Source organism: Erinaceus europaeus, chromosome 18, assembly GCF_950295315.1.
Source record: "Erinaceus europaeus chromosome 18, mEriEur2.1, whole genome shotgun sequence".
Taxonomy (NCBI): domain Eukaryota; kingdom Metazoa; phylum Chordata; class Mammalia; order Eulipotyphla; family Erinaceidae; genus Erinaceus; species Erinaceus europaeus.
The window spans coordinates 55,759,278-55,774,378 of NC_080179.1; the positions used below are offsets into that span (position 1 = coordinate 55,759,278).

At 37.6% G+C, this 15,101-nt stretch overlaps 1 protein-coding gene across 1 annotated transcript in view; it reads left to right on the forward strand.

Annotated features, from left to right (window-relative positions):
• The window catches only part of THSD7B (thrombospondin type 1 domain containing 7B), a 1,062,005-nt gene that overhangs the window by 141,229 nt on the left and 905,675 nt on the right, over nucleotides 1–15,101 (forward strand). Inside the window, exon 2 of the mRNA XM_007525013.3 lies at nucleotides 12,459–12,631. Coding sequence (XP_007525075.1) covers nucleotides 12,493–12,631 — 139 coding nt within the window. The 5' untranslated portion in view covers nucleotides 12,459–12,492. The remainder of the gene's footprint in view (nucleotides 1–12,458; nucleotides 12,632–15,101) is intronic.

A 15,101-nucleotide genomic window follows, 5' to 3' on the forward strand; every position in this document is an offset into this window, starting at 1 on the left:
ACTCACTCACTTTCTGAAACCAGTGAGTGGTTGTCCATGCAGTGGGCAGCCACTTTGGGCACAGTTCACATGGATCAGCATGCAAGCAGACATTTTCATTCCCACTTTCACGAAAGGACCTTTCCCCTCCTTCATCCCCAAGGCTTTTTGTCATTTTCTGTATACAGATTGGACTAAGAGTGAAAGTTGTGAGCATACTTTCCAGCATGGACTGACTTTAAAGAATGCATTATATAGAACAGAGTTTTAATGAACTGTGGTAACAGTAATATCATTTCACAGAAGATTTCTATCCAATTGCTGTTTAATTAAAATTTTTCTACTGATGGAAAGTTCTCTCCCTCTCTGGTGTTTAATGCATTCACAATGCATCTGTCTGGTCTCCCTTGCTAGAGATATCTTTCATTATAACCCACTTATCTAAGTTTGTAATTAAACTTCTAAATGTAAAATTTCCAGTGGCAGATTTCACTGGATACCCAGTGAACTCTGAGAAAAATCAGTTCTTGAAAAATTTGGTTTTGTATTTTGGTTGTACATACATATGCTTTTAATGTATACAAACACAAAACTAGTGTAATCTAGTATACATAAAGATGAAAATCATTATAACCACTAGTTTCTGTGAGATTAGAAGTAGATGATATTGATTAATTTAGTGAATAACTATATTCCATATTAAGGTTTACAGTGGGAAAGAAAATATGTTTGGAGACAGTTGCCATCAGATTTAGTTTTTTTTTAATTATTATTTAATTTCACCTCATATGTATTCACTTATTTTTGCCAACAGGGTTATTGCTGGGGTTTGGTGCCTGGAAGACCCCACCACTACTTCTCAGCAGCCACTTTTAAATTATTTTTTATTATTTATAAAATGGGAATATTGACAAGACTACAGAATAAGAGGGGTACATTTCCACACAACCCACCTCCAGAGCTCCATATCCAATCCCCTCCCTTGATATCTTCCCTATTATTTATCCCTCTGGGAGCATCGACACAGGATTGTTGTGAGGTGTAGCTATTAAGAACAACGATCCCGTCTTCTCTGAGATAAAGACTAGTATGGGATGATCCCACTCATAAATAGAAAGAAAGAGAGAAAGGAAAGAAAAGCATGTTTGTGTGTGTGTGGGGGGTGTCATAAAATTTTCTATTGCTCTGTTCAAAAACCTAACTTAAAGGGCAGCAGAGATAGAATAGGGTCTGAAGTCCCAGGGTCAGTCCCCATTCTATCTATGCCAGAGCTCAGTAGTGTGCTGAAAAAAAGACAAGAAAACAAAAACAAAATAAACAAACAAATAAAAATTAACAAAAGTTAAACTTAAATGAGACAATCCATTATTGTTTTCAATTTAACTAATTTAAATTTATCTTAAAGTAGATACATTGTATTAGCCATTAAAGTTAAAATGACAAAAACAGTTTAATCAGTGCTTTTCACTTTCCTTTTAAATGCAAGGATTATGATCCGGACAACATCTTTTCCTGAAGCAGATATCTCAATTGATCGAATAATAGAGGTGAAAAGTAGGAAGCCACACATTTACAAGTCAACCCTTAAATGTTTTTGTTTCCCTTTATGTTGCTTTCCTATATGAGGCATAAATCATTTAAAGACCATTCTGTCAAAATAAAGTGTTGTGGGGTAGAGGCAAAGGAGACAACTGGAGACCAAGGTCCAAAACCTGAGTCTTTATTTCCTAGCCGTGGGCTACCTCACAGCAAGGTGATTTCTAGAGAGCAGCAGCCCTTGTTACACAGCTGTTTATAAAGCCAAAAACCAGGGCAGTTGAGCGGTAGTCTGTGGGTTAAGTGCATGTGGCATGAAGCGCAAGAACTGGCATAAGGATCCCAGTTCAAGCCGCTGGCTCCCCACCTGCAGGGGAGTCCCTTCACAAGCAGTGAAGCAGGTCTGCAGGTGTCTGTCTTTCTCTCCCTCTGTCTTCCCCCTCCCCTCTTTATTTCTCACTGTCCTATCAACGATGACATCAAGAACAACAACAATAATAACTACTACAACAATGTTGTAAACAAGGGCAACAAAAGGGAAAATAAATAAATAAATAAATAAATAATTAAAAGAAGAAAAAAGCCAAAACCCACAACTTCCACAAGCAAGCAGGGTACAGAAGCTAACATAGGTGGTTATTTTTAAAAGAAAAAACCCTTTTGGGGAACAAGAAAGTTCTTTTTTATTTTGGGGGGATCCATTGAGCTCCTTCACCCACCACATACATCCTCTCGTCCAAAGGTATTTGTGAGAGTACTGCACACTTATTGGGTCAAGAATTTTCCTGGAACTAACTGGAATGGTCGCTGGGGAGGCCAGCATGGGGCTCCTCAGGTCAAGCCCTTATACAAACAAACAAGCAGACATAGAGATATGGTTTTAAAATGCGAGACTCTGTCCCAGTTCTCCTCCCTTTTTGGTAACCTCAGTTCTACAGTCAGAGTCTCATGGTATGGTTTTGTCCAGGAAGCATTGGTGAGTTCATCTGCACAGTAAAGTCAGGCTGGTGTTATTGAAACATCAGCAACTTGATGACTGAAATGTAGTAACCTGGAAAGCAGGAAAAAAATATTTAATAAACAGGAACCATGAATCAGGAGTAGAGCAGATGAAAGTAGGAACCTTAGGGTAGAAGGAAGTCTATTTTAGGTATGTTCCTAGGAGCCTTTGTCTTAGTATTATTTATTTGAACTTGATAGCTAGAAATATCATCTGGGAAGATGGTGTTAGAGTTGACAATAGAAGTAGGAAGCAAGATTAGGGCAGATAGTTGCTCACAAACTTGAAGACATTATGTAAATGCAATTAATTGTTTACTACATTAGCATAGCCCGGGGCATTACTTATTAATATTTTAACAGTGTTATCACTGGGGCACTGTGCCTGCACAATGATTCTATCATGTTTTGCACTCTTTTATTTCATATTATTTAAATTTCTTTTCTGACAAAATAGAGAGGGAGAGAAAGGGACCATTGGACCCATTACCTGTGTTATTTGAATTTACTAAATATGTTCAAAATATTGGAAATTTAGAAATGATTTTACTATCTTTTGAAAGAGTCAATTTTCAGACATGTAATTTTAATAATCTATTTCACACTATATGTTAAAACATCTTCATCATGATTATGTTCCAAGATTAAGACAATTTAAGTGGTAAAAAGGTATATATATATATGAATTAAATATATATATATATATATATATATATATATATATGAAGACTTATTCATTCCTTTACCAAATATCTATTGATTAGATGCTGCTTTCCAGACAGTGAGCTAGGTATGTGGCATACAGGAGTGAACAAGCTGAAGTTTTCTGTCCTTTTTTTTTCCTTCCCCTTCCACCCCACAGCTCCCAGACTTCACTAGCTTTTTCAGATTGAAATAAAGAACAACAACACACACACACACACAGAGAGGGATAGGTCAGACCACAATACCAAAGCTCCTCCAGTGCCTTTGTATTGTTTGAACTAATCTTTTGAAAGTGTTACAAACAAGTAACACAATAAGAAAAGAGGGTGATATAATTATCACTTTACTGAAAATATGTTAATCTGGTTAAGTCTTGGAGACTAATAAAATGAAGAAGAAAATCATGGAGATACTTAGGGAACAGCAGTACAAGAACCCTGAGATGTTCAAGTTTAGCATATCTTGCCTAAAACAAGAAAGCCACCACCGATATAAGGTAGGCAGGAATTAATGAACATAGGTAAGGAGAGGAAGCAGAAGTCCGACCAGCAAGATCTTTTAATATTTTTTAATAAGAAGGCATGAAAGAATTTTAAAGAGGAAGAATACATAGAAGGTGGCAAAGAGTGAGAGCAGGAAACTCAGCTATGTTGTTATAGTGTCTGAGATAAGAAGTTAAGATAGTTAAGATAGGAACCCAAATATGGGAAGTGACTACGAGGGAGTTGCCAGCTAGGTTTATTGATGGATTGTTTTTCACACGTGAAAAAAAATGTATTCTGCATAATTCTGGGCTTCTGGTTTGGAGTAGTCAATTATATTTTTGAGATGGCGATATTGAAGGGAGATACTTAACGCTTCAGTCTCCATAGGAAACCATAAATTACTTATGGGTTACCTACATGGAGAAACATTCAGAAATTGGGTGTGGTGAGATCAAGAAAGAAGTCAAAAGTTGATCTATGTGAATGGATATGGAGAAACGGCATCCTAAGGTGGCGAACTAAATTATATCATTTGGGGAATGGACAAAACTTGAGAAGAAAGAGTCAAAAGTCAGAGATGAATTAATTTAGGGATTAAAATGAGGAGGAATATAGAAAAAAGAGGTTGAGAAGGAGCAACTAATGCAATGTTAATATCTAGTTAAGAACAAAGGAATAGTGAAAGATTTAAGAAAGAACCAGGAATATAAGGGGTAATGCTGATATGATTTCTTGAGGTGATGAGATTCCTCATGAGATGATAATGATGATGATTATGATGAAACATATTTTTATTCATAAGAAGTTATACATAATTCTTTAGAATCAGGGAGGGGTTGACAACTACATAGAAACTAGCCACATAAAATATGTTCATATTATAGACAATGTCTATAAAAGCTGATTTGTTCTCTTGGGAAAACCTAAGGCAACTTAGTAAATGTTGCATTTCTTTTTAATCTACTGTTTATTATACATAAAATATTCCTTTCTTTAATACAATGACACTATAATTTTTTTCCTTCTATGAATGCATGGGTCACCGAAGGAAGCTTTTGTGAAAAGGATTAAAATCCTCACTTACTTAAAAAGTGAGACGTTCAGGTTTACATATCCCACTGTTGCTTGAGTCATGTGAGAGACTGTGTTTCAATATGTAGAATCATAAAAGAGACACACAACCAAATAGTTATGTCTATAAATAGACCCACTGTATCTGGGGTCATGGATACTGTAAGAGATTTGCTTTCAGCTAGTGTAATTGAAAACACAAGTAAGATATCAGGAAATAAATCAACTTTTCCACACAAAGCAGAAAGGCATGAAGTTAAGCATTTCAGATGGTTATTTCAGTTGCATTATGGCTCTTGGACTCTTAAGCCCCTTCTACAACTCTATTTCATCATTCATTGTGGAGATTTTTGTCCTGATGATTTCAAGACACATGGGGCACCTTGATGTATTATGTCTGTATTCCAGAGAGGGATAATGTAAACGTATTTCACCTGTCCTCTTTAAACTTGTGCCTGAAAAGCATTGGACAGTACTGTGCACTGTGCCATTTCTCTAACTGTAGAGAAACCTGGGAATATATATGTTGTGTGTGTGTTGGGCATCCTATAAAATATGTAGTTTTATTTGTTAAGTAATGATTAAAAGAGGGAGGGAGAGAGGAGAGTGGAAAGAGAGAGGGATATCAGGGTACCATACAACTCAGATGAGGCACTGTGACAGGGATCAAACATGGTGTCTCAGGCATACAAGTTCTACACTCTACTCACGGAGAAAATTTTTGAAAAGCCATTTCAAAAAAAATGTAGTTTTGTTTTGTTTGTTAAATGAGAAAGATACATAGAGAAAACTAGAGAGAAACACACACACACACACACACACACACACACACCCACACACACACACACACACACACACACACACACACACACACACACACACACACACACACACTACCTCTGTTCAGATCTAGTTTGTAGTGATAATAGGAGCTGAATCTGGAACTCCAGAGCTTCAAGCATGAAAACCTTTTGCATAACCATAATGCTATCTCCACAGCACTGTTTTATTTATTTTTGTTTTGTTTTTGTTTTTCATGAGAGAGAAGAATCTGGATTAGCTCATCACCATGTGAAATGCTAAGCACCAAACTCAAGTTCTCCTATATACAGATTCTGTGCTTTTCTTGATGAGCTGCCCCCCACACACACACACCAAAACCTCATAGATTTGGAAGAAACGAAGAAGCTTTCTGTGTTATAGCTGCCAATAAGCAGTTTTGAAGGTTTTGGCAAACATGACCCAGTTCTCTTATCTATTTTGCCATCTATTTTGCCCTATGGCAAATATTTATTCATAGGTATGTAAAGTATTTGTGTGGACTCTGAAAACTTTAGTCTTCATTGTGTCTGACAGGCCTGTTATAATGACAATAAACTGAATGTCATGTGGTTGTATTATCTTATGCTTGCAAGCAACCCAGGTTTCTGTTTGCTGTGATTTAGTGTGGTACATGGAGAATGAAACCAGTGGTTTAAAGGCATGAAGATTTTACTCCACATCATGTCATTATGTGGCCAGGGGTCACTCTCTCGTAATGATGGTAATACCTGTTTTCTTCTCCACAGAGTCATTCTGATCTTTAATGGGGCTTTTGGTACAGAGTACTTCTAACTCTTCAAAAATATGACATGAAGTCACAGGATCGGGAGGCTGAGAAATGATCTCCCACCCCTTTGCTGCAGGGCAGAAGAGTAGTAAAAACATCACTTAAATATTGCTGGGATAAGGCTTTCACTGAATTTTTCAACACTGGCATAGCAAAATGTTAACCTTCTAGTAAATATTTGATCTCTGAATAGTTTTCACCTAAATTCTCTCTGTCCATTATTTTTATCCCCAAAACAAAGGACTCAGGAAGGACAAGGAGGGACCAACCAGGTAAATAAAACCTTGGGTTCCTGATGAATGGTGATGAAAAAGGCCTGAAGTTATACATGAGAGTGTCCTGCAGAGAAAGTTCACAGAGAGATGAGAAAGCATACCCATGTGTCAACAGCTGCACTCTAAACCATTTATCCCCAATGGAAATGATAAAAATAAAAAAAAAATGGCCAAGGGGTGATATGAAAATATTTAATACAATTGTGATAGGAAATAAATGAAGTACTTAGATCATTATTTTGTCTATTGACAGACGACAAGAGGAGAAATTGTGCAGAGTATTGCAAAGACTAGACAGGCGAGTAAAGAGCAAACACTTCTGTGATTTCTCCAGGTCATTTGCAGAAGACAACTATCAACAACTCCTTCCATGTCCACATTTGAGTGGCCATGGCCTGTGTGTTTTATTGAGCCATCTTCTCTGTGCATTTGCCAAGAGATGGCACTATGGGGATATGCACAGCTAAGTTTGCTTTTCTCCCACTCTTTGCTCTTCCTTTGGGCTGAAAGCAAATTGGAACCGTTTTTATTTTAAGTACTGTGCCTTGTAAATATTCAAAGATTTCAATGATAAGAATGTACTTAAGGAAACACATGAAATGCATAGGAAGTATAAGACAGAGTTTTCAGTTTGAATGGCCTTTAAATATTTTGAAAACTGAGTCATAAAAGAAGACTTTTTAAATTTTCTTTTAGTATTCACCAGTTTAGAGCTAACCCTGCAAAAACAATTTTGATGCTAAGATATATAGTAAATATGGCAGTTTGGAAATTCAGGGGCCTTCATGACATTAATTATTCATGCTATGTTGGGTAGCACATGCTTCCTGCATAATCTATTTTTATCAGAGTTGCAACATTTCCTCACTTGTATAAACAGAGGAGTAAAATCTCTAATTGCTTCTTGTCTTCTCTCACTTGTTATAGTGAACTTTTTGTTGCTTCTCAGACATTACATATAAATGACTTCTAGTATCTTCCAAAGAATAATTTAATCAGTCTTAGATATTTGGAGGAAAGAGAGCATCGTAGTTTGGTATTCAGATTCCCTTATATACTTTCCTTCAAGTCATCAAAGATTCTCATTTTACTTACGTGTGTAAAGCATGGAGATAGTGAATGGTGAACATGTCATCATGTGAGTAAGTGTATGACTATTCCAGGCTCATATATAGTCTCATTGGAACCTCCTGAGCATGAGTATATGTGCAAATGTCTCATAAAAAGGGCTACAGTAAATAACATATAACATAAATGGAAATGTGTTTGGGAGTAGAGATTTCATGGCTTCTAGTTAAGGGGGCTCCCCTTTCTATACTAGCTGGTTTGAGTATAGGCTAATATAGCTTTATAGGCACCAACGAAAAGACATATACTTGGGATTGTTCTCTGTCCCAGCCCAGTTTCATTGTCTCCTCAGCCCCTGGTGTAGATCTACACAGGTATGACTCAGGCTGTGGTGTAGGATCCTGACCTGCAGAGCAGGAGATAGGTTACAAGAATGCTTCACTGTAATGTTCTGTGTGTTCTAACACTCATACATGCATGGGACACAGAATGATTCCAGGTATGAATAGCCACTTGGATTGTTTCAGTAGTATCTAGAAAACATTTCATAGTCAGAATAATTCAGGTTGTTTAATGACAAACTAACTTAAGCATATTTTTACTTGAGGAGGGATTACTTGTTACTGCTTCACACATAAATACTATGCAAGGTAGCAAAAAGGTTTTTTTTTTTTTTAATTTCTTTATTGGGGGATTAATGTTTTACAGTGGATATTAGATGCAATGCTTTGTACATGCATAAAATTTTCCAGTTTTCCACATAACAATACAGCCCAAACTAGGTCCTCTGCCATCATGTTCTAAGACCTGAACTCCCCCCACACCCCAGAGTCTTTTACTTTGGTGCAATACACTACCTCCAGTCCAAGTTCTGCATTGTGTTTTCTCTTCTGATATTGTTTTTCAACTTCTGAATGTGAGTGAGATCATCCCATATTCATCCTTCTGTTTCTGACATCTCACTTAACATGATTTCTTCAAGCTCCATCCAAGATAAGGTGAAGGACGTGAATTCACCATTTTTAATAGCTGAGTAGTATTGCATTATCTATATATAACACAACTCACTCAGCCACTCATCAGTTGTTGGGCACCTGGGTCGATTCCAGGTTTTGGCTATGACAAATTGTACTGCTATGAACATGGGTATACAGAAATCTTTTTGGTTGGGTGTGTTGGGTTCCTTAGGATATATCCCCAGAAGAAGAATTGCAAGGTTATAGGGTAGGTCCATTTCTAGCCTTCTGAGAGTTGTCCAGCCTGCTCTCTACAGAGGTTTGGCCAATTTATATTCCTACCAGTAGTGCAGGAGGGTTCCTTTGACCCTACAACCTCCCCAGCATTTGTTGCTGCTGCCTTTTCTGATGTATGCCATTCTCACAGGGTTGAAGTGGTATCTCATTGTTGTTTTTATTTGCATCAAAAAGATTTTAGGAAAAGCTACAGTTGGGAAGTGGGCGGAGATGAGGGTGCGGGGAGGAACATGGCATCATAGCACAGTGCAAGTCCATTGTGAACCTGAGGATCTCCCAGGCACAGCTGTAAGCCAGCACTAAGGAGTGTTGTGATGAAAAAAGAAAAGAAAAGATAATAAGAAAAAGAAAAAAAAGGGTGGGGTACAATTTTCCAGAGAAATATACAGAGAGAAAGGAAAAGAGACCACAGCACTTAGGCTTCCTTCAGTGTAGTGGGGACCAGGTTCAAATCTGAGTCAGGTGTTTCACAAAATAGCACACTCTTCAACTGGGCTATTTCACTGGCTGCCGGGCTCACCTGAGGGTGTTTCTTCCCAGGCACTTGCTCTCTGGGTTGGAAAGAACTCTGCCAGAGTCAACCTAGGCTGCTGTTTACTCAAGGACGCAGGAGAGGAACCAGGAACTCTCATGGCTGAGTGGGATGCAAAGGAGTGCTTTTATTGATCAGAAAAGAATCTGCCTTTATACCTTCTGAGATGGAAGTGGCAGGTCAGAAAAAAGGAAATGACTAGGAGAGGGGGCAGAGCTGAAAAAGAGCTAAAAGCTAGCAAGGCTTTCATCTTGGGGATAAAACCAATGCCCTGCAGCCAGGGTGGGTCTCAGACAAAACAATGATTATGTAAATAGACCACAGCATTAAGCAATGCAGGGGCCTGGTGTAATAACCAACAACTGGCCTGAAAATTCAAATTCAGTATGCATGCTGTTTAGTGTTTAGCATAAGCACACATGATGAATCGTATTGTCGATGTCTGCTTTAAAGAAATAGAGTCAGTTTAGTTCTTTATATCATTATTAGTTCTTTAGTTAGGGTTATGTTGTTTCACAAGATAGCTGTGGCCTCGGGTACAACTCCATTTCTCCTGCAAGTATGTGCTAGCATTCTTCATCTTCACTAAAGTGCCATCTACCTCCACCATAGGGCACAGTGACCAAAGACTTACAATGTGTCTAGTAGTGCCCCAATGGCACCATGAAATTGTATGTTGCTACTGTGCCCTGGGAGTGTTCTTCAAGTGTGCCAAGACTTGTTTTGCAGGTTGCACTTGTCTGTTTTATTTGAAGTAGTTCTATATTCAGCACATTTCTGAGCACATCATCTGACTTTATGAGAACTCTGGGGATAAATGCCATCACTGCTTAGAAGTAGGGTAGGAGCTTCTAAAATCATAATATAAATGATATATATTTTTCTCCTACATATATAGAAAAGATACAGTAGCTACTTTTTTTTTTTTTTTTTAGGCACTAAGAAACAGCCAATCTGCAACCCACTTTGTTAACAATTTGGAATAAATACTTAGGGACAATGGCTTCTACCTTTGGTATCTTTTTACTGTTCAATTCACTTATCTCACTTTGACCTATATCTCTTGATATCTTAATAGTCTCCTAATGGGACATCGTAGTGGTACATCCAATAGAGTACACAGATAGAGAGAGAGAGAGAGAGAGAGAGAGAGAGAGAGAGAGAGAGGGAAAGAGAGAGAGAGAGAGAGGAGAGATATGAAGGGATAGAAAGGGAAGCCACTGAATCTGTTATGTTGTTGTTGTGCAGGCACTGAGACACCAATACCTGGTGACAATAAGAGGGAGGGAAGAGTGGAGAGGAGTGGGGTGGGGGAAAGAGAGATGCAAGTGCATAGTTTTATGAATCTAGTATATGTGCTGTGGTGAGTTTTGTTAAGTCTCCTTAAATCCAAATAGAAAGTTCTGATAGTTGGGCAATTTTTTTCTGTGTATCCAGTAGACACATCATATTTAAGATGCTCAAAAATTTTTTCTACCAGTTTATTTATTTGCCTCCAGGGTTATTACTGGGTCTTGGTGCCTGCACTACGAATCCACTGCTCCTGGAGGCCACTTCTCCTGGTTTTTGCCCTTGTTGTTTATCATTGTTGTTATTGCTGTCATTGTTATTGGATAGGACAGAGAGAAATTGAGATAGGACCAGAAGACAGAGAGGGGGAGAGAAAGATAGACACCTGCAGACCTGCTTTACCACTCATGAAGCAACCCCCCTGGTGGGGACCCGGGGGCTTGAACTGGGATCCTTATGCTAGTCCTTGCCCTTTGTGCCATGTGCACTTAACCCATGTGTTACCACTAGGCACCCTTCTGTCAGTTTTTTCAAACTTGCTCTCTTCTTCTTTCTTTTTTTTTTTCTCTTCTTATTTCTTAGTAAAGGGGTTCCACTAGGCCAGATAATCTGACTTACCATTTATTATATACATATGAAATTTTGGTCATTTGCTTTGAGTTGACTATTTCAGACAGAAACAAACAAATATATATTTATCAATATTTAGTTAGATAATTTCACTAGTTCCCTCTATGTCATGGTCCACTGGTAGTCCACTATGTACCCTGTTGTTAGTTATTTGAAAGTCGTTTACTCACCTGTGATTGTTGTTATATTCACAGGAAGAAAGCCATAGTCCCTCACTAGGCTTTTTAAAATGTACTTTGTAAATCTCATTCATTTCCCTTTATCCTTAGAGTCCTTCATAATAGTCACAGCCCACTCATGGTGGATGCCCAGTCACAAAATGTAATTCAGTACCTAGTTTTGCTTGTTTGTTTGTTTAACTAGAGAGCTGTTAATCTCTGGCTTATGTGTTGTGAGGGATTGAACCTGGGACTTTGGGGCCACAGCCAAGAGAGCACACTTATATAACCATGATGCTACCTACCTGGTTCTCTTGGCCGATTGCCTTTCCTTGCTCCCTTAAGTCCTTGTGTTTTCCTAAGATTTTTCTCAATGTTTAATTTTCTTGTCAATACAGAGCTAATTATCTGTACCTCAGTCTGCTTAGGTCTTTTTATTCTTTATTTTAATTTAGGTTAATAGTGGCTCTGATGTTTAAAAAAATAACATTTTAGGGAGCGGGTATAGAGTTGCCAGAATTGATGATTTCAATGGGTAAGAATTAAAAAAGTAACCAATTAACTGCTGACCTTAAAATGCTAATATTGCATATACTTCCTTTTCAAACAGTTATTTCTTTGTTAATAAGAGAAAGAGAAAGTCAAAGTGTCACTGTGGCATATGCAGTGCCAGGAATTGAACTTGAAATCATATGCTTAAGAGTTCAATACCAGCTACCTGGCCATGGATCTGTACATTTTTTATAATATCATTATTGTAATATCATTATATTGGTAAATATAAACATCATCTGTCAAAGTGTACTTTTGTAATTTCTGGAACAGATGAATTTACTTGTTTTCTTCTTTTTTTTTTCCTTTCTTTTAGGAATAGGCAAATCAAGAGGTTGACAATTTGAAGAATGTTTCCAAAGTGTAATCTGACTATCACTCGCTGGCTATGGAGAAGTATGAGGAGGCTATTTCTATTCCTTTCTCTTTTGCTGTCCCAGATATCTCATTTGGAAGGCAAAAGGGATAGTCAGTTCATCTGGAAACCAGGTAGGAATGTCCAGGCTTTTTCTTTGCCCCACTTTCATTAAAGTGTTATGCATGTCATTTCAGTTCTTGTTCATATTTGTGAAGCAGTGAGGGGGAATTCCAGAAAAGAAAAATAGACTCTTTTCTTTATAACAAAACTTACATTTGATTTCTATTCCTGAATGGTGCCCCCTCCACCTTCCTCTGTATGCTTGTTATAATACTTCTGAATTTTCATGTTGTTGTCAATTAAGATGATAATTTCCATGGTTACGTATGCTTCTTCCTTGTCAAGTAGACCATCACTACACACAGTACAGTTATAAGAAAAATGACATCTGAATTTAGCTGATATGTTTAGAAGGCAATATTATATTAACTTTAATTTTTATTAATGTTGTGAACCTCAGATATCTTGATTATGTCAGTGATATTTTCCTTTGCACAGTATTTTTAATTTTCTTAAAAGTTTCACAAATCAGATAATTTAAAATATTTATTTATGTTTAAGAGTCCATTCTTGCAAATAGATAACATGCATTGGAGTTGGAGAATATGATGCTGCAGAAGATTTATGGTCATGGAAAAGTTTCATTTTAGTCATACCATATACAAATTTGGCTACAGGTTTATTGTGTTACCAGAAGAATATGTATAAAAGTGATATCTGAATATTTAAATGACTTTGCAAAAATTAAAGTGAATTATATAAAGTATATTAAGTAAAACACAGCACCATTAGAGTTACAGTCTGTAGGAAATTTAATTTCACTAAAGCCCTTGTAAATTAATTTAATAGTAGACTCCAGTACATCTTAGTCATTTGCATTTTAACTCACAGTTATTTTAGGAAACTTTGTAAATAGTTCTAAAATTCGGTATTGTATTCCCTTAGTCACAAAAGGTTAACACCTTTATCAAATACAAGTAAGTACATTTACATGAGTAACAGTGCTTTTTAAAGTTCTGAAAAATAAAATGAAAATAGAAGCCCACAAATATGAAACTTAAATGAAATGTGTTAAAATATGCTTATTTTGAAGAAAAATTAAAATACAAGTCTGCTTTTCTTTTCTTTCTTTTTTTTTTTTTTTTTTTGCCTCCAGGGTTATTTCTGAGGCTTGGTGCCTGCACTATGAATCCACTGATCCTCAAGACTGTTTTTCCCTTTTATTGCCCTTGTTGTTATTATTATTGTTGTTGTTGTTATTGCTGCCATTGTTGTTGGATAGGACAGAGAGAAATTGAGAGAGGGAGAAAGACACCTGCAGACCTGCTTCACTGCTTGTGAATCCACCCCTCTGCAGGTAGGGATATGGGGCTGGAACTAGGATCCTTGCGCTGGTCCTTACACTTTTTGTCTTGTGCACTTAATCTGCTGTGCTACTGCCCAGTCCTGATAAGTCTGCTTTTCTAAAAGTAGGTCAATAGAACAAGATTGTAGAAACCACTTCAGCTGATGGATACTTCATAACTGTCAACACTTTCAGAAGTGAGAATATTTTCTAGAAGACTCATTGCTCTGTTTAAAATAAGCATCTGTGTGGCTGGGTAGTGGTGCACTTGGTAGAATGCACACACTATCATATATAGACCCAAATTCAGTCCCCCTGTTCCTACTTTCTGGAGGGAGAAGCTTCATGGGTAGTGGAGTAGTGTTGCAGGTGTCTCTCTTTCTTCCTATCTCCTCCTTTCCTTTCAATGTCTCTCTGTCTGTATACAAAAGGAAAAAAACATGGCCACAGATAATGCAGACACTGAGCCTCAGTGATAACCCTAGTAGCAACGGTGATGAAAAACATCTATGAATTTACTCTCATTTTCCCTTTTGGTCATTTTCTCTTTCCCTCCTTAATATGCCTGATAAATGTGATAGTATACATATTATATTTACCATTTGGTTTAACTTTTTTTTAAATTTTTTATTTAAAAAAAGGATTAATGAACAAAAACATAAGGTAGGAGGGGTACAACAACACACAATTCCCACCACCCAGTCTCCATAACCCACCCCCTCCCATGATAGCTTTCCCATTCTCTAGCCCTCTGGGAGCATGGACCCAGGGTCATTGAGGGTTGCAGAAGGTAGAAGGTCTGGCTTCTGTAATTGCTTCCCCGCTGAACATGGGCGTTGACTGGTCGGTCCGTACTCCCAGTCTGCCTCTCTCTTTCCCTAGTAAGGTGTGTCTCTGGGGAAGCTGAGCTCCAGGACAGGTTGGTGGGGTCTTCAATCCAGGGAAGCCTGGCCAACATCCTGGTGGCATCTGGAACCTGGTGATTGAAAAGAGAGTTAACATACGAAGCCAAACAATTTGTTGAGCAATCATGGATCCCAAGCTTGGAATAGTGGAGAGGAAGTGTTAGGGAGGTACTCACTGCAAACTCTAGTGTACTTCTGCTTTCAGGTATATATTTTGCAGTAGTTTATGGATACGTGTGAACATAAGCTCTCTCTCACAGAAACTGGTGTATATCTAGGTTATGGGACTTT